Source organism: Eutrigla gurnardus (assembly GCF_963514095.1).
Source record: "Eutrigla gurnardus genome assembly, chromosome: 18".
Classification (NCBI taxonomy): Eukaryota; Metazoa; Chordata; class Actinopteri; order Perciformes; family Triglidae; genus Eutrigla; species Eutrigla gurnardus.
Window position 1 is genome coordinate 1,492,613 of NC_139929.1, and position 21,671 is coordinate 1,514,283.

The window sequence follows — 21,671 nt, forward strand, 5'->3', positions numbered from 1 at the left end:
TAAAGTCCATTTGTTATTTAAAAACTAGATTTTTAATTTATTTTGTAATGTTTGTCTAGTATGTATATCCTCTGGGTGATAAATGTTGATTTAATGTGTTTGTATAATTATCTTCTAAAGCCATCTGGTATTTAAACATGTTTTTAAAGTGCATGAACAGCTTCTTGTCTGCTCTTCCATCGGGATCTTACAGATTCGTGCCGTTTTTCTTTGATGTGAGTGACATCACCTCCAGTGTAACGCATGGACCCGGCTCCGCCGTGACAGGCGCTCCAGCCCCCGTCCTATTGGGTCCGCTTTGATGGGAGGACTGAATAAATAGAGCGGATGGGCTGAGATGAGATGAGTGGAAGGAGCAGCAGAGGAAGTGGGAGGCGCGCTGAGCTGCTCACACGACGCGGACTGGACTCTTGACTTTCAGCACCTGAACTCTCTCCGCTCCCACTTTGTTTTTGGACGCCGTTTTAGTGTGCATGAGCGCTTGTTTCTGCTTCACCTCCGTCCGTCGGCGTGCCACTTCTGCTGCTGGTTCAGGTCTCCAAGAGGGACGCACCCCCACACCCCCACCCCTCTCCTTGCGCGTCTTCTTCTTTGTTTTGACTTGTTTTACGGCCACAAAGATGATGATCATCATCGCGGAGTTCTTCGTGGTCATCTTAAAGGTGCTCTGGGCTTTTGTGACCGCCGGGGCCAAATGGGTGGTGCGGCCGAAGGAGAAGAGCGTGGCGGGACAGGTGTGCGTGATCACCGGGGCCGGCAGCGGCCTCGGCCGGCTCTTCGCCAAGGAGTTCGCCCGGAGACGAGCGATCCTGGTGTTGTGGGACATAAACAGCCAAAGCAACGAGGAGACGGCGGAGATGGTGCGGCAGATCTACCACGAGCTGGACGCTCCCATAACCAAAGACGGTGAGTCCGGCTGCTTTAATCCGGTTTTACGCGTTTTTACGCGTTTTTACGCGCGGTCAGCGGAGACGTTGAGGACGCATTCCGTCTCGCTTGTGCAGCGGCAAATCAGCATTCCCAGCATGTTGTCTCACATGGGAACATGGGACATCTTTGCACACTATCTCCTTGTGTGGCTCCAAACACGTGCAACAATAATGCTGAGATAATGACTCGAACACATGTTTAATATGTGATATTTCTTTATTGTAGAATGAGTTCCAGGTGCCTAAAACGAACTTTTCTCCTCCTGCAGGACCTGTCGGAGGCGTCGAGGAGGTCCCTCCGTTCCAGCCGCAGGTCTACACCTACCAGTGTGACGTGGGGAAGCGGGGAGAGCGTGTACTCCACGGCCGAGAAGGTGCGCCGGGAGGTGGGCGAGGTGGACATCCTGATCAACAACGCCGGCGTGGTCTCCGGACACCACCTGCTGGAGTGTCCCGACGAGCTGATCGAGCGCACCATGGTGGTCAACTGCCACGCGCACTTCTGGGTGAGGACCGTGTGCGAGTGCGTGTGCGTGTGTGTGTGTGTGTGTGAGGAATGTTTCCAGTCTGACTCCTGATATTGAGAAAGTGTGACCGTCTTTGCATGTTTGGAAAGATTTCAGCTCCGCTGAGCCTCCTTGTGCCAGAGGAGAGTCACGGGTTCGGCTTCTCAAGTCTCTGCAGCCCAGATCTGTGCATGATGGAGGGGGGGGGGGGGGGGGGTCTCCTGTATGTGGTCTGGGTCTGGGTCTGGGTCTGGATCTGTCGGATTCACCACAGCTTGTGTTGGCAGGCTGTGATTTGTTGTGCGGTGCTTCCAGTGAGATAGTTATTGGAAAGGCTGCATGGACATGCTTTTTTTATTTTTTTAGATATAAGCTCTGATGGCTTTGTGTGTGTTGGCGTGTGTGTTTTAGTGTTTTAGTGTGTTTGAGTGTGTGCAGCAATTAGAAGTCCATTGAGAACGCGGGAGTTTAGTGTTTAAGCCTCCAGAATGGACCGTTGTAGCAGACTGTTGCACAAATTGGTGTAAAAAAGCCCTGCTGGGGAGGAAATAGCATGGGAGCAGTTCATCTTCTATATGTTGAGCAATGTGTCCGCTGGAGCGGATGATGTTCATCCTGGAGAGGCTTTGGCTGCAGGCTCTTCTTCTTCTTCTTTGAAACGGGGCTGCATTCTCAATGACACCATGAAACCACGGTGATTCCAAGCTCCGTAATTGAGCATGAAAATCTCTTGTGTTGTCAGTCAGGCAGGTTGTTATTCCCTCCATTCATCTCCCTCTCTGCTGGTTATCTCCACGGGTTTGTTTTTAGGATCCAGTAGGTTTGGATGGCACATTTCTTTGGCTTTTCTTTTTTAATGGGGTTGTGTGTTTGTGTTTCTTCCCATCTGTGTTTGTGTTCTTCCCCATATTCTGTGGAGAGCGTGGTTTCCTTTTCGGGGTGGGGGGTGGCAGATGAAAGGAGGGCTTAATGAATGGAGACAGCCAGAATAGAGGATGTGGTTCATTAAAGACACAAGCTGGATGAATGGAGCTTAGACTAACAGGGACCTGTCCACTCTCCTCCAACACAAACACGGTACAGTCCTCGCTGCATTCAGGTGGCACATTAGAACCGCCGAAGCTCAGGGATTTTTATTTCACTTCATGTGTTTTATCGAATGCTTGCTCCGTCTCGTCATTCTGTAATCTTTCTTTTTGAATGCTTCAGCGGTGACTGAGCAGCGCATTCTTCTTGAGGAGTGTTCGTCTCATTCAGCTCGTCCAGCGTCACTGTTCTGGCCAAGAAACCTCATAATGAGTTCTGGCCACTCGGGGAGACACGAGAGGAGCTATGTCAACCCCCAAAACTTCTCGGCCTCCCTCAAATGTATTCCAGCCAGTTTTGGATGAATTGTTCACCCACCCAGTTTGTCCTCCGGAGCAACACGACAGCAGGTTCACGATCCAAGCTGCAGCACAGTGGAAAACAGGCAGAGTAAGGAGGGGGATGCTCATTTGTTGGACAGGGAATAAGGCAGGGATGGAGGCGTGAGCAGGAAAAGGATGGTAATGTGTGTGAGTGTGCATGCATAGCCCGGACCCCACACTCCTCCTCGTCCTCCTTCCACAGGCCCCTCTGACTCCTCCCAACCTGATTTGGAGGCAGTGGATGCAGCTGCATGGCAGTCACAATGGAGGCCGGGCTGTGTTCATCCGGCTCTGCCACACACACACACACACACACACACACACACACACACACACACACACACACACACACACACACACACACACACACACACACACTCTTTGTTTTAGGTTTTTCTCTTTATGAGGCGGAGGGTCATAACATTTAATTAGTCGGACGCTGTGATTGGTCCAGCTGGTGATCTGAGATGTTTAGTCATGACAGGAAGTGGAACGTGCCACCAGAGTTTTTTAGTTTTTTGGCCGTTTGATGATGACATGAAAGGAAATCATCCTCCTGCATCTTCTTGGAGCATCTTGAGCCGTTTATCTGACAGGTGGTTGTTGTTTTTTCTGGAACAATAAGCAGCGATTTCCTTTCCGCGGCGGCGTGGCGGGAAAAGAGCAGGCAGAGAGGAAGGAAGGCAGTGGCTTCCCATCCACCGGCGAGGCGAGAGGGTAATGGTAAGCTGCCGCTGACCCACTTTATCTGACAATTGGTTTCTTGTCTGTGGATCAGCTTGACGAGATGCCAGGCGACAGGAGCCAAGTTCTGCAGGCCGCATTCCTGCTGGAGTCGGAGAAAGGAGGCAGCCAGGCAGAAGGGTGCTACTTGACTGGTTGTTAGTTTACCCTCCCTCCTCAGACCTCCTCGGACCTCCTCGGACCCTCGGCACCTGTAGCCTTCAGATAGAGCCGTGGGTTTCCTGTTCACCTGTTCATGTGGCGAGGGATGATGAAGGGTCGACCCATCCAGATACGACCTGTATTTCATCTCGTGATCTGATTTTTATCATCCTGGACTTCTGATACGAAGCTTTTGTAGCGTCACAGCTAATATTTATACAGTAAATAGATCATTTTTTTCAAAATGAGGCTTTAAAATATCGATCCAGGCCTCGGCTGAGTCTATAATGTGACCGGAGCTCCAAGAATATCGTTTTTTTCTTTCTCCTATCACGCATCGACACCTCCGTTTCCCCGGCAACAGCTCGATGCAGAGGAATCGGGTTCTGGTCGTACAGTTTGAGGTTATTGACCACAACACGACCGATCTGAACCCCCCCCCCCCACCCTGAGGACCTGTAAACCCACTCATATTCCCCGATGAGTTCTCCTCTCTCGTCCGGGGGAGAAGTCAGCCCAATTAAACGGCCATCTGGTCCGACGCTAAGGCCAATATTTTGTTCATATTCCTGTTGGTCAGGCGCTAGCACTAATCCAGCCTGACACCCCAGCTGCAAGGAGCTTTTGTGTGGCTTAAATGCTCCTGGGGGCACGCACCAATTAGGGGGGAGGAGGGGGGGGGGGTGAAGGCACCCCCACATCGGGCCAAGGAGGCCCGACTGTGTCGGCGGGTAATTTAGCGGAACGAAGGGAGCGTTGAGACCCAATTACGGCCGCTCTGATGTAAGACACGAGCCCCCCGGTCGCCTTCACACATTCTGTGTCTGAGAGGTCGGCGGGGGTCAAACCCACATGCCAGCGCTGCCATGAGAGGCAGGACATCACGGAGGGTGGGAGAGCGAGGACGAGGTTTGTCCACGGCCTCCTCCCCATCGCCTTGGTTTTCAGACGACTCGGCACAATTGTCCGGTTGCATCCGAGTGGTAGAGTGGATCACTGGCTGCTGTCTGGGGGGGGGGGGGGGGGGCGTATCTTAGGTTTAATGCTTCGTTTGCACGTCACATCTCCTGCCTTCTGGCTCCCAGAGCCGTTCTCAGCTTCTCAGCTTTTTATTTCTGCAGCGACTTTGAAAACGTCCTGAAAAGCCCAGATGTTTGGAGTCGGATCGGTTATGCTGCAGCTTTCAAGTAAAACCATCAAAACGGTGAAGTCTTCCTCCAGGAGAGGATTCTCTGAGATCTGATCGTGTTCTTCCTCATCGGGAGGATGACGAGGATGCCTGAACAGCAGAGGTTAGGGGTCGGCAGGTCCGATGCCGTTAATCTCTGGTTTTAATGAGGCTCTTCCTGCCAGCGGTTTCATGGCTGTACTACCTGGTACCATGCACTCCTCTGGCTCCACGCTCCCCTTCGGCTTTACAGGAGGCTGAATCATTCCTCTGGCTGGTTTATATATATTTATATATATATAGTACTTCATTTATGAGCACAGAATTATTGTGAGCGAGGAAATTAAACTGTCCGCTAATAAGGAACCGCTCTCCCAGCTTTAGAAAGGCTCCATGTTTAGATTTCTCCTTCTCAGCGTACCATGTGACCATGGAGACGTCCTGTTTGTTTGCCGTTATCCCCCGGGTGTTGCCGCGTTGCGTGCATTGTTCCTCCCTACGGCAGCGAACATCCACGCCTGAATGGAGCGGCGGCACCGACAGAAAGGCCTGCTGGGTGTTTGTAGACCTCCTAGAGGGAGAGTGATTGGTCAGTTCCTGTCACATGTCACACCTGCTGATTGGCCCATGCGGAGTCCAAAGTCAGCAGCGTTAGGAATGGATCCATGTTGGGGAGGGGGGGGGAGGGGGCGGGGCTCTTCTCACCACCTCTGAATGGACCGGCCCCCACCGGGTGAAACCACTTCACTGCCCTCCGGTGAAACCCTTTCATCCCGGGAGCTCATGCCGCCGCCGCCGCCGATTGTTCCCGCCGCAGCTCGGCGGAGAGGCCGAGTGGTGTTTTGTTTTTTTAGAGCCTCGACGACGGCACCAGATCTGTGTGGGAAAAAGAACAGATTGTACACCTGCATACCTGTTTGTCCACCTCCTCCTCCTCCTCCTCCTCCTCATTCACACCACAAAGAGAGGAACTCATACATTTTAAACACCTCAGTGCTCTTTTTTGTTGCATGTTATGAATTCTCATTCAGACTCGGCATCACCATGGAGAGGGGGGGGGGGATCAAAGGCCTTTGGCACAGACAAACTAACCTTCCTCTCTTTTTCCTCTCCTCTTTGCCCTCTCCCCCCCCCCCCCCCCCCCCCCCCCCCCTCCAGACCACCAAGGCGTTCCTCCCCAAGATGCTGGAGCTGAATCACGGCCACATTGTGACGGTTGCCAGCTCCCTGGGTTTATTCAGCACAGCTGGAGTGGAGGTTAGTATCATACACAACAACACATGCATCCCATCGTTCCCACCATCCAGACCAGTGCTTTCCTGCCAGCTAGCACACAGCGCCGGGGGAGGAGGGGGGGGTAGACCCCCTTTCTCTCGTTGTCCCTCCACCCGTTAAATTAAGGGACACAGATGAGCGTTGGGGAGCCTCTTATAGATCCTCTATCTAGCAGTGGGGGGGTGGGGGGGGGATGAATGAGCTGACAGCTCCCCGAGGGACCGAGACATCTTCATCACCGCTTTGTGAACACGGTTCAGTATTCAGCTCACAGCAGCTCTCAGAGGCGCTCCTTCCTATAGACTCTTATTTAAATGCATATTAAAATATTAAGTGGAGTCATTTATCTCCGTAACAAGAGGGCTTTTATTTTGATATCTCGGAGAACGGGGGGCTCAGGATTGGTGTGGTTTTCAGGTCTACAGGGACGTTTGTTTTCATAGCTGCACGTTTTGTTATACAAGCATTCATCCATAATGATTAACCCCCCCCCCCCCTCCTGGAAAAATACCTTCCTGTGATTTCAGACATGCACATTAATCCCAGCCCTCGTCTGTCATGTGGGGCACAAATCTCTTTATCCTCGCCGTGTTTATCGACAAGCATCTGTGTTTGCCCAAGCCTTTAAAAAAAAAAAAGAAAAAAGATTATTTCCACGGGAAACCACATCAAAACCTCCCGCCGAGCCGTCGGCCTCCGATGCACCGGAGAAGAATGCTATGAAACCGTAGAGCAGCTCACAGTATCATTAACGGCTGAGAGACCTCTGCCCCCGGGGGCATCTGGGATAATACCCTCCCTGGTCCCAGGGTGGTTTTTTTTACAGGACTCACCTGTTCCCTCTCCGTTCCCTCAGGATTACTGCGCCAGTAAGTTCGGTGCCATCGGCTTCCACGAGTCGCTGAGCCACGAGCTGAAGGCCTCGGAGAAGGACGGCATCAACATGACCCTGGTGTGTCCTTACCTGGTCGACACGGGGATGTTCAAAGGCTGCAGGATAAGGTTAGCACACACACACACACACACACACACACACACACACACACACACACACACACACACACACACACACACACACACACACACACACACACACACACACACACACACACACACACACACACACACACAGCGGTCTAATTGGGACAGTTATTCCTTTAATAAAAGGCTTTCTTGCAGCTGGGATGAGTTTGCGTCTCTAATTTCCACCAAATAAAACACCCTTTTTATTTATTTAAGTTCAAAGCAGCAGCTGATGTTCTGTTCTGAGATATTATAAAAGTCACTGGTCGGCTGGAACAGAGACTTTCCCAGGAGAAACAGGTGCACCTGGTCTGGTCTACCCCGCCCCCCCTCCTCCTCCACTATAATAGTCCTCACTTTGTTTGATGCTTGCAGGTCTGCTGAGCCCAACCTCGCTTTTCTTTCAACCTCGGATCGCATTTTCAATCAAACATAAAAGGCTTTCGCTCACAGATTTTAGTTGTAAATTATATTTAAATAGCTGGATTGTTTTCCAGCCTGTAAATAAGTCTTTTTATTTCCATCCAGGAAGGAGATCGAGCCTTTCCTGCCTCCCCTGAAGCCTGAGTTCTGTGTGAAGCAGGCCATGAGGGCCATCCTCACCGACCAGCCCATGATCTGTACGCCTCGCATCGTCTATATGGTCAACTTCATGAAAAGGTGAGCCGTCATCCTCCTATGCACCCCTTCATATCGGTCCTCCGTCTGCTGTCACTAACCTCCCCTCCCTCCCTGCAGCATCCTGCCCTTCGAGGCCATCGTGTGCATGTACCGGTTCCTCGGCGCCGACAAGTGCATGTACCCCTTCCTGGCCCAGAGAAAGGAGGCCATGAACAACAACGAGGCGAAGAACGGGATCTAAGAGGAGGAGGAGGCTGTTTGTGTAACGCGAACGAAGGCACATAAACCTGCAAGCATGAGGAAACAACCACTGAGGATGAGACACGGGGTGAAAGACTGAGTCTAGACTGGTGCACCTGCATGGAGCAGATGCAAAAGGTTTACCATATTGTTCCTCTGGAACAAAGAAAGCTGTGTACTACACAAAGGATTTATTTGACTTTGTCTTTTTGTTTAAAGAAACCAACATCTATATACTGTGTCACTAGTTTTTTTGAAATCATACAGAAGCTATCCTATAATTAACTATTTACGTAATGTAGTCACCAGCCTTTATCTAGTGTCATTGTGGAATATACAGTATGTTACTGTACAAACAGTAAAAAAACATGTTTTTCACTTTTATTTTATTTTTGTAGACATGCACTGTAATTTCAGATTTCTTTTCTTTCTCGACGCTGCCAGCAGTCAGAAGGTCCAACGCAGCATCGCTTCTTTTTTATTTTTGGTTTGCAGGATTAAACGTTTAGCATTAAAAGTTGATCATATCCCGCCGTCGTTAAAAGTTACAGACGTGGAGCGGAGAGCAACGGGACGGTTTAACACCTTTTATTTTCTCTCAAAACGAAAAATGGGATAAAGGATGTGTTCAGAATGTACTGGAGGGAACGGCATTTTCTTTTTGTATTTTCTCTCATTTGGCTTTATTTGATGAAGATCTGTGGTGTTTTCTATGGTAAATGTATCGGGTTAAAACGATAACGAGGCGAGCCGCCGTCCCGACGTGTTTAAGGGAAAACGTATTAAAAAACAGACACTAGTTTCCATTATTCTTTATCCAAAGTAACACTTTAACTCCTGTCCAGTTGTCCAGCTCGTCCAGTTAAAGTAAAATATAAGTGTTTAATGTTGTGAATACCCCCCCCCCAGCATCCCACATGACTGTCTCCACCATATTTGATGTATGAATATTTTATATACCTTTTTTTGGGACGACCAGAGTTTTTGAATTTCAACTACATTCCAATAGGCTTCATCCTTCAGTCGCAGCGATGAGCCTCAATTCTCTACCTCTAATTGTTTTGCCAATTATTATTTTTTATTTTATTTTGACAGTATGACATAAGCCTTTTTTTTTTGTAATTTTCTGAAGACTCCACAGCCGAGCAACATGTGGTTCCAATGTTTAGTGTCTCTACCTAACTTAAATTAATAAAAGTGATTTAGATTATTAAACGCTGTGTCCTCGGTGTTTTTACAGCCTCACGGGGTTGTTCTCGTGTGAATGAATGAAGCCAGCTGATGAAATGACACCCTGAAGGCGAGCCCTGGTGTCGGTGTCACCGTCCTCACATGGTGCACCCACCATGAGTCAGGCAGAGTGTGGGTGTTGGCTAAAGGAGGTCAGGAGCCATCTGCCTTTGTGAGGGAACAGCACAGTGACCGCCAAAATAAAAGCTTTACAAGTCCAGAAAAAAAGGGAAGAATTAAAAAATAAAAGTCTGGGAACAACGAGGGAATTCCCACCTTTTCTACCGGAGCTGTTTGTGTGTCCGACCCTGACCTTTGACCTCCCCCACAGAGAAAATAAAAGCTCAGTGTGCTTCATAATTGGCGTCATCACATTAAGATGTCATGAGCTGCATCACATGGTTTCTACGTACTTCGAGGTCGCGTCCTTGATATCTGTCAGGAAATGTAGGGATTTTCTTTCTGACCTTAAGGTGGTTGTTGAGCTTGAAAAGAAGCAGACTTGTTTTCCAGCTTCCTGATCCCACAGAGGAGCAGAGATCCTGCTGGATTTAGAGTCTGTTATGAACATCTTTTTAGATTTGGCCCCAACGTATATTCATAGAAGACGTGAAATACTCTTAAATCAAATGTGATGATTTTTAGGCCGAGAGAAATGAAAAACGCAATGGTATTACTTCTGCAGATATATATTATATTTGTAGATCTGGGTCAGACAGACTCAGACTCGCTGCAGCAGCAGAAAACTCCCTGAATCCATGAACACCAATGAATGCTGTTCACAGAAGCTTGTTTCCTCATCTTTCTTGGATATTTCTCACCTCGGAACAGAACTTATCACTGACCCCAGACTGTTTTATTGTTTTTATAATAAATGAATGAAAGCGTGAGAAACAGAACAAATTGATTGGCTTTGCTCGGGACAGCAGAACGACTCCTCATCCTCTCCAGACTCTCCTCCTCCTCCTCCTCCTCCTGATTGCGTTTACAAGGAGGGAAGCGGGGCGTTTGAGTGTGTCGGGACTTTTCGGCACTCGGCGAAGCTCCTCGGCCGTGACTAATGGGGGGGTGGATGAAGTTGCTCAGCGGCAGATTAGCTCTGTATGAGGGAGAGTCGTACTGACAGCTCCGATCCCTGTGAGGCAATCAGCCATCCAGCTCCTGTTCAGGACTCCTTCAGGCTTGGACTCATCCCACAAGAAGGAAAACTATGAGGATTCTTTTTTTTGGCTCCTCAGACTTCCTCCTCCTCCTCCTCCTTGGCTGTCATCCTCCCGTTAGCAGCCTCTAATTTAGAGGACTTGAAGGGGGTCGATGGCACATCCTTCAGATGGAAAATCAATGACTCTGGCATTTGCTTTCTGCATGGCACGGACTCTTCCACGCTGACATTGATTTGTTCTATTTTGGGCAGCGAGGGTTCACCTCCCATATTGGCTGGTTCAGAGCGAGGTGATTCATCACCCCCCCCAACAGGTCCACTACCTGGACAAGCTTCTGGAATGGAGATCTGCTGCTAATGTGTGTGAACAGCCTTGGCGCTCCTCGATGGCTAGCAGATGGAGCTGCCAGCTGAGTCCATTAGTCAGCGAGGCTGAATCCGCCGCCGCCGCCGTCCCGCTCACTCACCTCACTAACGGGAGAGAGAGAGTGGGGGTTTGTGGTGCAAAGGTAGGGCGGCACAGGTGGAGGAGGTTTACCTGAGCCAAGGTAACGGCACGAGATAAGGTTAAAGGTTAAAGATGAAGTGACTTGCAGGATGACTGAAGTACATCTTCAAAACCGTGTACCTCCACTGGTTTAAAGATCTGGTGAAAACTCTGTTTTCGTGTTTCTATTTGGCTTCCTATTTGTTGTCTGATTTCTTTATTGGAACTGTACTGCTGCTGTCTTGGCCAGGTCTCCCTTGTAAAAGAGAAATAAATAAATAATAATAAAAATGACGGGTTCATTTATTCTGAAAGTACAAGGATGAGATGAAGCTCTGTCTTTGTGCTCGGATGGTCATTTAATCTGGACGTCGTGGGTCGCATTAAACTGTTGGCAAACCGCGGGTTTAAAGGACGAGTCCGGCTTTTATTGTCGACGGATCCCGAGAAAAAAAGAAGAAAACAAACGAGAAAAAGGATCAATGAATTGATCATTCTTACAAGTACTGTGTGAGCCTGTTGCCTTGAATACTGATCGGCATGTATTGATTTAAATAATCCACAGGAAACGCAGGATTTACTTGAGTTCACATTTGCTAGTTTTTCCATTTCCAGTCGCGTCCCAGACGAGGTGGAAAAGTCAGGAAGGGTCGTTGGTTTTGGTCTTTTCAGTGTATTTGTTGATGTAAGAACAATATAGAAAAGCCCTTAAAGTTAAGGGACTTCTCCTGAGGGGATAAACGTGCTTCGGCATCAGATACATGATACCGTGTTATGAAGAGTTGGAATAATAACAACACATTAAAATCTTCACTGCACTTCTTTTTCTGGAAAGCATCGACCCAATTTGTCTTAATGTGCTTATTAAATTTTATTAGCCATTATGACTAATGAATGCAGTAGCGTCGGCATTTAAGAGGTAATTGTTATTTATGAGGGCAATTTGAAGACTTTTTTTATTTGAGTATATTTTAGTCGTTTTGTTGTAGATGAGAGTAAAATGTGTTTCTTTCTGAGGATTCAAAAGCCAAGGGGGGGGGGGGGGGGGGTTGTGTCAGGTGCAGCTCGTTTCCAAAACTCAACTCAAGGTTCACTTACTCTTCTTTTCCACTGATGAAGACCGTTGGATGTGGTTGAAAGCACCAGAAAAGTCCTTGAGTTTTAATGATTTTTGATTCCATTTGATGCACGAAGAACATCCATGAAAGTAAAATGTATTTAATTAACAAACTGTGGGAAGGTACGTATCTTGTGTTTGTTTTTTTCTTTAATTATCATTATTTATGTTTATGTTGTCCTTTTCCTTTGTTAACCTAGATCTATTAATTATAAACTCATATCTGAATATGTCCGGTACCTGGTGTGTCTGTTTGTCTGTCAGGAACTAGACTCCAACATTTCATGTGTGAATTGTATATTTTTTGTTTGTTATATTTGAACAATAAGAGACCTTGATAGTAATTAGTCGGGCTCGTTAGGAGAAAATAAGACACACAGATGGTTTTTTTCACATGAACTGAGGTGTTTTTACTGCATTTCAACAGAAACAGCCTTTTTTTTTACACATTGTACTCACAGCGAAGAAGAAGACACGTCCTCAATGTCAGTGAACAAAGTGGCCTTTAGGGGAGGGGGGGTAGGAGGGGGGGGGGGGGGGGGGGGGGTCTGTGGATATGGATGCAGACCCCCCCCCCCCCCCCCCCACTCTAAAGATGCACTCGGACATTAAAAGCACCCAGTTGATGCCTTTAGGAGTCAATACAACACACACACACACGATGGGTGTAGATGTGGTCGACAAAACTGTGGGGGAGGGGGTCCACTGACACAAGATCACTGGAATGGAAGGTTCTCATTGGTTGGAGGACATGTGGCCACGCCCCCACGTACTCATGTTTTAATGCTCTTTTGTTTCTGATTAAAAGGCGGGTCAGGTGATCTCCAGTGATGCTGTGCCAGTGTGTGTGTGTGTGTGTGTGTGTGTGTGTGGGGGCGTGTTTAAACGGGGCGGGGGCGGAGTCAGACCCCGGGGAGGTGAAGGTTAGTCCCAACCTCCCCCCCCCCCGGAGCTCCTCTACTGATTACTGCTAACACCAGTTTGTCCTTTTTTGTCCACATGAAAAAAAAACTTTTCTCGTGTTATTTTTGGGAATATGATGCTCTTGCAAGTCGTACACATCCATATAGATATGAATCTTTTTTTATGTCAGCGTACAAAGGTAAGCTGGGTGACTATATATGAAGACAACAACTACAACTTTCACAGCACTGGCATTGGTTAATTTTAAATACAGTACTCAAGCATTGTTAGATTAGTGTGTAAAAAAACAAAAAAACAGAAACATAATACCCCCGAAAAATAAACTACTGTACGCAAGTTGGTTTCTCCCCTAAAATGTTTCATTTAGATTTCAATGGCATGATGTACATATTTGTTTTAACCATACCAACCACATTGATCCAGAGCCACTTTGGATTTCCCTTAATGTCATACAGTACCATGCATTATCTCATTAGTGTGTTCATTTCTTATTATTATTATTATTATGTTTTCTCTCTGAATGTTGACTGAAATCATCGGTAACGTGTTAACATAGCGTTGTCTTCACATAGACTCAGTAATGGTGCTTTTAGTCGCTCCTTTCTCGGTCCACCCTATTGCATGTTGACAGGTTTTTGCAGGATACAGTGGCGATCGTGGGGTTACGGGTGGGAGGGGTCGAAGGTTACGGGACGTGGAGGTGTAGGGTGGGGGGGTTGTCAGGTTTGTGTATGCTGGAGGAGGGGCGGGGGGTCAGCTCCTAGACGACAGCCTGTGAATCCTTGCAGACCTGAGTGGTGGTGCCTGAGTTAGTCTGTTTAATGTCCGTCCTCCCTCCCACACGCCTCACTGGTCTGCAAAACACAAACACACACGGCGTTAGGGGAGGCTTCATCGCCCCGACAACTCACAACCAGGACCTCATTCCTCCAACGGGACGCCATTCTGGTCAAAAGGAAACCAAAGCAGTCTGATTCTAACTCCTCATGTGTGTTTCTGTATCAGGAAGAAAGAACTCCAGCGTAGCAGCTGATGTGGTTGTTTACGGCGATGATCTGATGACAAACATGTGACAACAGCAAAGTGTGGGTGACTTAATGAGATTTAGGAGCGAGACGGAGGGTGGTGATTCACTGCTGGGGTGGAAGTGTAACTGCTGTTGTTCTCCCCCGACGGTGACGTGAATGAAGACGTCACAACGCCGCCGGGTGTCTTTCCTCTCTTTGTTGCTCAAGAAGAAGAAGAAGAAGAACAAGAAGAACAAGAACAAGAACAAGAAGAAGAACAAGAACAAGAAGAACAAGAACAAGAACAAGAAGAACAAGAAGAAGAAGAAGAAGAAGAAGAACAAGAACAAGAAGAAGAAGAAGAAGAAGAAGAAGAAGAACAAGAACAAGAAGAACAAGAACAAGAACAAGAAGAAGAACAAGAAGAGGAAGAAGAAGAAGAAGAAGAAGAAGAACAAGAAGAAGAGACACTAAACTGTGGGTTTTCCAGGACACACCTACTATGAAAATACTCCACTAAACGCTGGACAGTGATTTCCTCCCTGGTTTCCCTCCTCCTTCAGTCTGCTCCGTCATCCTTCCTCCCTCCTCTCCTCCCTCCTCTCCTCCCTCCTTTCCTCGTAGCACACGGAGGTATGTAGAGAAAATCCCTCTTTTATTTCCTGCCATGACGAAGCCTCGGCGGTGATAGCATCATGCAAAGTATCAACGCCGACGGGAGAGTGCATGGAAATATCCACGCCCACTCTGCTTTCTCTTCCTATGGAAATGTTGGACGTGTGTGTGTGTGTGTGTGTGTGTCTGTGTGTGTGTGCTGATGATGGGGGGGGCCGGCCTGCAGCGCCGAGGATTTGCAAGAAAATCCAGATTGGCGCACACACACACACACACACACACAGACACACACACATCTGGCTGCTTGCTAGACAAGCATCTGTCCACTCCGATTGGCCGATAGATTAAAAACCCGCGTGGAGGAGTGTGTGTGTGTGTGTGTGTGTGTGTGTGTGTGTGTGAGAGAGTGAGAGTGTGTGTGTGTGTGTGTGTGGATCCTACCACACCTTGATGGGGCCGTCCACCGGGTCCAGTCCCTGCTCCGACAGCTGTTTCAAGGCACTTAGAGCAGCCTGAGAAGAGAGAGAGCAACAGATGGTGGGGTGAGCGAGGGTGGGGGGGTGAGGGTGGGGGTGGGGGTGGGGGTGGGGGGGGAGTGAGTGTCACCCTTCAGCTGCTTTTCTAATAACACTTACTCTGGGAAACCTGATGCCAGCAGCACTCTGGTTGTCTTTGGCTGCTCTGGGTCTGATTGGGTTTAATATTTCTACTTTATGTTTCTGCTCTTCTTCCTTCCCTGAGATCATCTGAGTGACATCGGTATTCCTTGTAACCATGGCAACACAAATGGTAGCAGGTCTGAAACACCTTGATGACATCATCAGTCTGCTCATAATCCCACTTCATGCTAAACGTTGATCTATATTTTCATGAATTCACGCCGCTTTAACTAAGTGTGCCAAGCCTCCATCAGGAACGCCGTGATGTCATTTCCTTCCTGCTCATCGCCAGCAGGAGGAGGGGGGGGGGGGGGGGGGGGGGGGGGTAAACGGAGATGAACATAATAAATGAAACGTTGACATGTTTTTGCGTCTCTGCCTTCTCTCCCATCGACACTTACAGCCATCATCACCAAAAACAAATACAGAAACTATTCATGTCAACCACTTGGAGATAAGTGGTCCGACCAAGATGGACCGGCGGCTCTGATCCTAACCAGGCCGCCGCGGGTTCGATTCCCGACCTGTGTCCTTAAACATCAGCTCCAGATGTGTTTCTGCCCTCCTCTCCCTCCGTCTCTCGTGTTGGAGGAGTATTTTTATCTGTTATCCAGGAGTCTGAGAAGGATTTATTGTCCTGTAAAAGCTCTAAGAAGTGTTTTATCTGCACGCTGAAACATTTCATATCATATGAAACATCAGTTAGTATGTAAATATGATTTATTAAATTTAACTTAACCATAGAGTTTTAAACCCTCCCTTAAACACACCTGTTCATCCTATTAAATCAAATCCACGTATATATGTGGCTTTTGTTTAATTTAATGTCATGGATTAATTTTATTTTGCCTGTTTTAAGTGTAAAGTGTTTAGAAAGGTGCTCTTAAATAGAATGTATTGTTATTATTAATGATCTAATGTATATGAATCTGCATGTTTCATATATATTTTTGTAGTATAAAGGTATTTATTATCTCTGTGATTATTGTAGATTGAGCCGACTGAAAGCTTTTCATGCTCCGACAGTAAAAATGGACTCCTGATGGTCCCATCCTGATCCTTATTACTGACGTCAGCCCCGTGGTTTCCTCATGAGATCCTGAGATACTCTCACACACTCCGTCTGCATTCAACCTAACTCACTACTTATCACGCTTGTAATAAAGATCACATCAGTGTGTCTCTGTGGAATGTTCCAGGAGGTTACACACTATCACCTGACCAACAACAGTGTTTAACTTCAGATTATAAAGTAACAAAAAGCAGGAATTATGTGTATGAGTGGGCAGGTGCAAGGGTCACAATCTGGTTGGTATCCATCAAACAGAGTGGAATGAATGGTGGGACTGATAGCGATGGCCTTTTGCACACAGACTCAGAAATCAGCTGAAGCACCTCCAAGTCTGTAAAAGACAATTTATGGTGCAACGTGTTTTTTTTCCCCCCTCTGTGAACATCTGACAGCCGCTGGAGATTTAGAGCTCCGATGGACTCGCCGAGATTTAAGACGACAACCTTTTAAAGAACATGACAGCCGGAGGAATGTTTGCACAATTACACTGTAAATACAAATTAATCATATTCATAGAGGTGATGGACGACGCGTCTCCATATCAGGACGGTCCCCGTCATCCAGGACCTCACACCCGATCGCCATCAACAGGCGGATCAATCACGGTTCTCCATCTGTGCTCACCAATAAATTGCAATGAAAAGCAACTCGTCCACGATCACCTTTTGTTTGTTGTATTTATTCGTTTGGGATCTCCCTTCTCCTGAGTAAATAGCTGGGCCCATCTGTTGGAGGAGGGGGGGGGGGGGGGGGGGGGGGGGGCGCTGACTGCAGATAAACACTCATAAATCAGTTGGCTGTGGCGGTGGCAGCGCCGCTGATATACGACAGGCAGGCGTGAGGGCCGAGGCAGCCGATCGGGGGGGTCAAGACAAATACCCACCTATCTGCTGACGGCAGCCAATCAAATCACTATTATTATAATGAGATAAGTCGCTACGCCGACGCATCGACACCAGGAGGAGTGTTTAGTCTGAGGGCCGAGAGGAAGGTGGAGGGTTGGAGACGATGCTGAGTCATAGAAACGGATACTGTCGATACTACCCTCCTGTTTATACTACTACTATACTACTATACTACTATACTACTATACTACTACCAACACCACAGACGATGCTGAGTCATAGAAACGGTTACTGTCGATACTACCCTCCTGTTTATACTACTACTATACTACTACCAAGATACCATGCTGAGTCATCAGCAAACATGAGAGTCATAGAAAAGGTTACTGTCAATACTAGCGCTCTACTATACTACTACTATACTACTACCAACACCAGATACAATGTTGAGTCATCGGCAAACATGAGTCATAAAAAAGGTTACTGTCGATACTAGCGCTCCTGTTAATACTACTACTATACTACTACACTACTACAAACACCAGATACCATGCTGAGTCATAGAAAAGATTACTGTCGATACTACCCTCCTGTTTATACTACTACTATACTACTATACTACTACCAACACCACAGACGATGCTGAGTCATAGAAACGGTTACTGTCGATACTAGCGCTCCTGTTAATACTACTACTATACTACTATACTATTACCAACACCAGATACGATGCTGAGTCATAGAAAAGATTACTGTCGATACTACCCTCCTGTTTATACTACTACTATACTACTATACTACTATACTACTACAAACACCAGATACGATGCTGAGTCATAGAAAAGATTACTGTCGATACTACCCTCCTGTTTATACTACTACTATACTACTATACTACTATACTACTACAAACACCAGATACGATGCTGAGTCATAGAAAAGATTACTGTCGATACTACCCTCCTGTTTATACTACTACTATACTACTATACTACTATACTACTACCAACACCACAGACGATGCTGAGTCATAGAAAAGATTACTGTCGATACTACCCTCCTGTTTATACTACTACTATACTACTATACTACTATACTACTATACTACTACCAACACCAGATGCAGTTGGAACCCAGGAGCCTGGTCTCCACCATCGCTGTAACTCTAATGTATTAACTCTGAAAATGATGGGCGTATTCTAGTCCTGCTCAATGAGATAACCTGTGTTAATATGACACTGTAATTACAATGTAATTGAACTGAATGGCCACTAAGGGCTGGTTTAGTGAACCAGTTTGTTCTACGTGTCGTCTCATCACGTCTGGAAGGTGCAGCCATCCGTCACTGAGGTGCAAGACCTATTAACTCTTTAAATATCGACGTAATGACACGTTTTCAGACAATCTGTCCTTCAGAGGCATTCCCACTGTGCAACAAAGTCCTCAGATGTGTGTAAAGAAGAATCTAATGGAGTCTTGTTAAAGCAAATGAGGCAGACAGGTTTAACCTGACATGTGTGAGTTCATATCAGAATCCCTTGAAATGAGGACGGACCCTGGACGTCCTGGATCGTCTTGAGTTTCCTACTGAAGTCGCCCTCATCACTCCCTCTTCACCTTCCCCCCCCTCCAAACTTCAGATAACAACCAGCTCTCTCCATCAACCCCAGACCGGGAGCCAACCCGAAGGGCCCCCACGGCCCGCTTTGACACCTCCATCGATCTATCTCGTCGTCCAGTTCAAAGGCTTGGACAAACAGCGGTCGGACGCGACGGCGTCTCAGGGAGAAAATCTGCGACCGTGGCCGAGTGACAAGGCCGGCTCATTTTTCTGGGCCTGCTGGGCCCTTAATGGCCTCCAGCGACGGGGGCTTCGCTTCCGTCAGCGGCTTGGCCAAACAAAGAGGGCCCCGGGTCCCCCAGGAGGCCTCGGCATCGGCCTGATGGATCTGATGGATCGTCGGATCACACTGACCCTGACAAATCAGAGCCCTGTGTCAGCTCTCGCTGCTGGACTAGAGTCTAGGAAGCAAAGGGAGAGGAAAGAACAAACAGAAGAGAGAGCAGAGGCTGGAAAAAGTAAATGTTTGGTGGGAGACGAGGAGGAGGAGGAGGCTTCGATTCTTCGATCGCCATCACATCACCCTCTGGCCCTTCAGCCATCAAAGACAGCAGCAGGGAGGTCCTAATGAGGTGGAGACCACCAGCACATCATTCACTCTCACATACTGGCATCTCCTCCTCTGGAGTCTCCAGAGCAGCAGAAGAAAGAAGAGTCAGCCCAACGTCGAACGCTTCCTCTGCCTTTTATCAGATCAGACCCTGCCTCGGCTCTGCTGGAGGCCAGATGAAAGCAGACCTGGGCTCAAGGTTTTAACCCGATGACCCGGTCTCCGTAGTACAGTGTGCTGTTTCTGTCTTTTTACGAAGCAGACCCAGACCAGTCGGACTACCGGAGCTCTGCTCTAATCTTAACGTCCAGGAGAGCATCGGAGGCAGCCTGCCCGTCGCTGCTTTGATCCTGAGTCCAAGTCGTGTGTTTGCATGTCCACATTATCTCCAGGCAGCAGAGAGGGAAGGCTTCTTTAAATCATCCTGCTGCAACTCTGCAGGTGCACTAAAGCATGTGGGCATTTATACATGAAACCGAAAAGGAGATAAAGTTTGCCATGCAGTCTACACTTTTCAAGCATTTCCAGGTGCATTTCCATGCTTTTCCAGCCCCTTCCAGCTGTGGTAAACTCCATATTTGTACCAATCCAATGGTCAGTATTCAGTCTACTTATTATGTCACTTGTTCATCACATTAAATGAGATGTTATTGTCCTCTAAACAACCAACATGATGTTTGGAGACAGCTTTTTACAGAAGGACCACAAATGAAAGGAAAACTAATTCCACTAACAGATCCACAGAAATATAATCACCAACTATTTTCATCATCTGTTCATCATCAAAAGGCATTTTTCATAAAGAAATGTCAGGAAATGCTGTTTTCAGTCCCTCAAATATGGAGATCTTCTTTTCTCTGTTCTATCATAGATGTCATCACATACAACACACATTTCAAGACCTTTAGTCTAAATCCAAGCACGTTTTCAAGGCTTTCCAGCACCCGTACCAACCCTGAATCTACTGTTAAGGATCATTTACAGGAGAAATCTGATCCCTACTTCTACCAGCACCCCTGAAAACCCACAGCATTGTTCCACAAACCGGAGTGTGGAGTTCATCCTCTCATTCTGCAGTAAACGCTGCTGTCGGGCTCCGAGTGAAGCTCCAGTCTGATTAACGGGTGGCTAGCTCTGACGGCCCCGGTGAGGATGATCTAAGGGACTTCCGCCAGACTAAACAATGAGCAGAGTGGATTTCAAACAGGGTGTTTTACAGTCGGGAACCTGGGAAGTCGGGGGAGAGAAAAAAAGAAAAATGAGTGGCCCCGTTGTCGGAGCAGCTTGAAGCCGGATATATTGTCCTGGATAGGGCTTGTTCTGTTTTCAAAAGGCCACATAAAACCTCGACAGAGCTCCCCAAAGCAAAAGGAAACATGAGACAGCAGGGAGGAGAAACCCGTCAACCGTCTTTTTGTGCCGTGTTCACCCCCGTTGTCACCCCCGCGCCATCACGTCACATCTTCCTCTCATGTTGGTTAAATTCCTTTTAGAGCGTTATCTATTGCGGATTTCTGTCGTCTACTCTCGAGCTTCTTCTCATCCTTTGGTCGGGTCGGGAGTCTTTCTATTCCCTTCTGCACCACATCAAACCAGCTGGACGGGGATCACGGGAAGAGTGCTGGCAGTGTGCGGGGCTGATTTGTTAATGCGGTGTGATGTGTACATGGATGTATTCAGATCCCGTCTCCAGATTTCACATCCTGCTCCACATCAGAGGCATCGATGGAAAGAAGGCTTCTGAAGAAAGTTGTACAGCTGAATAAACTCCTCCATGAGCAAATCTATTTGATTTCTGCATACCGCATGCAGCTGATCTGAATTCCTCCATGGACAGAGTGTGTGTGTGTGTGTGTGTGTGTGTGTGTGTGTCCGGGGGGGGCGAGCCTTCGCTGACATGGGAAGCCATAAATAAGAGCCCAGGGCGCAGCGCCGTGTCATGCGTCATTTGGGCCGGAGAGGCCTGCTTTATCCCCTCCCGTCCCCGAGCCGCTGAGCATGGCACCTCCGAGGGCCTAATACAAAACATATGGCACCTCGGCATACCACACCGCTGCCTCGTCAGCAGAGGAGGAGGAGGAGGAGATACGGGACGAAGATCCAGGATAATATCATCCCACGATCACGCTGAGCAGATCTCGAAGATACCTTCATAACTGTAGCACTATTTAGCATTTATAACTAGTATATAACCAATGAATAGACTGTTTATAAGTGGATATAATATCGAGAAATAATCGCTTTGTCGAACGATATTTGGGCAACATTTACACAAGTTATAACTGTATCATACAAATAGGAATTGGTTTGAAAGATTTGAAGGAAA

At 47.6% G+C, this 21,671-nt stretch overlaps 2 protein-coding genes across 2 annotated transcripts in view; one reads left to right on the top strand and one right to left on the bottom strand.

The window, feature by feature from the left end:
* The first annotated feature begins 342 nt into the window (after positions 1 to 342).
* LOC311028815 (retinol dehydrogenase 10-A-like) lies at positions 343 to 9,271 on the top strand. Its single transcript, XM_084033607.1, is given in 7 exon segments — positions 343 to 906; positions 1,199 to 1,275; positions 1,277 to 1,435; positions 6,056 to 6,154; positions 7,029 to 7,174; positions 7,724 to 7,855; positions 7,934 to 9,271. Coding segments are annotated over 7 exon segments (1,170 nt in total). The 5' UTR covers positions 343 to 473; the 3' UTR covers positions 8,058 to 9,271.
* A 3,800-nt stretch (positions 9,272 to 13,071) lies between these two features.
* The window catches only part of stau2 (staufen double-stranded RNA binding protein 2), a 71,025-nt gene continuing 62,425 nt past the window's right edge, over positions 13,072 to 21,671 (bottom strand). The window contains exons 14-15 of the mRNA XM_084033136.1: positions 15,045 to 15,110; positions 13,072 to 13,830 (exon numbers count right to left, since the gene is read on the bottom strand). Of these exons, the coding sequence (XP_083889262.1) occupies positions 13,795 to 13,830; positions 15,045 to 15,110 (102 nt within the window). The 3' untranslated portion in view covers positions 13,072 to 13,794. The remainder of the gene's footprint in view (positions 13,831 to 15,044; positions 15,111 to 21,671) is intronic.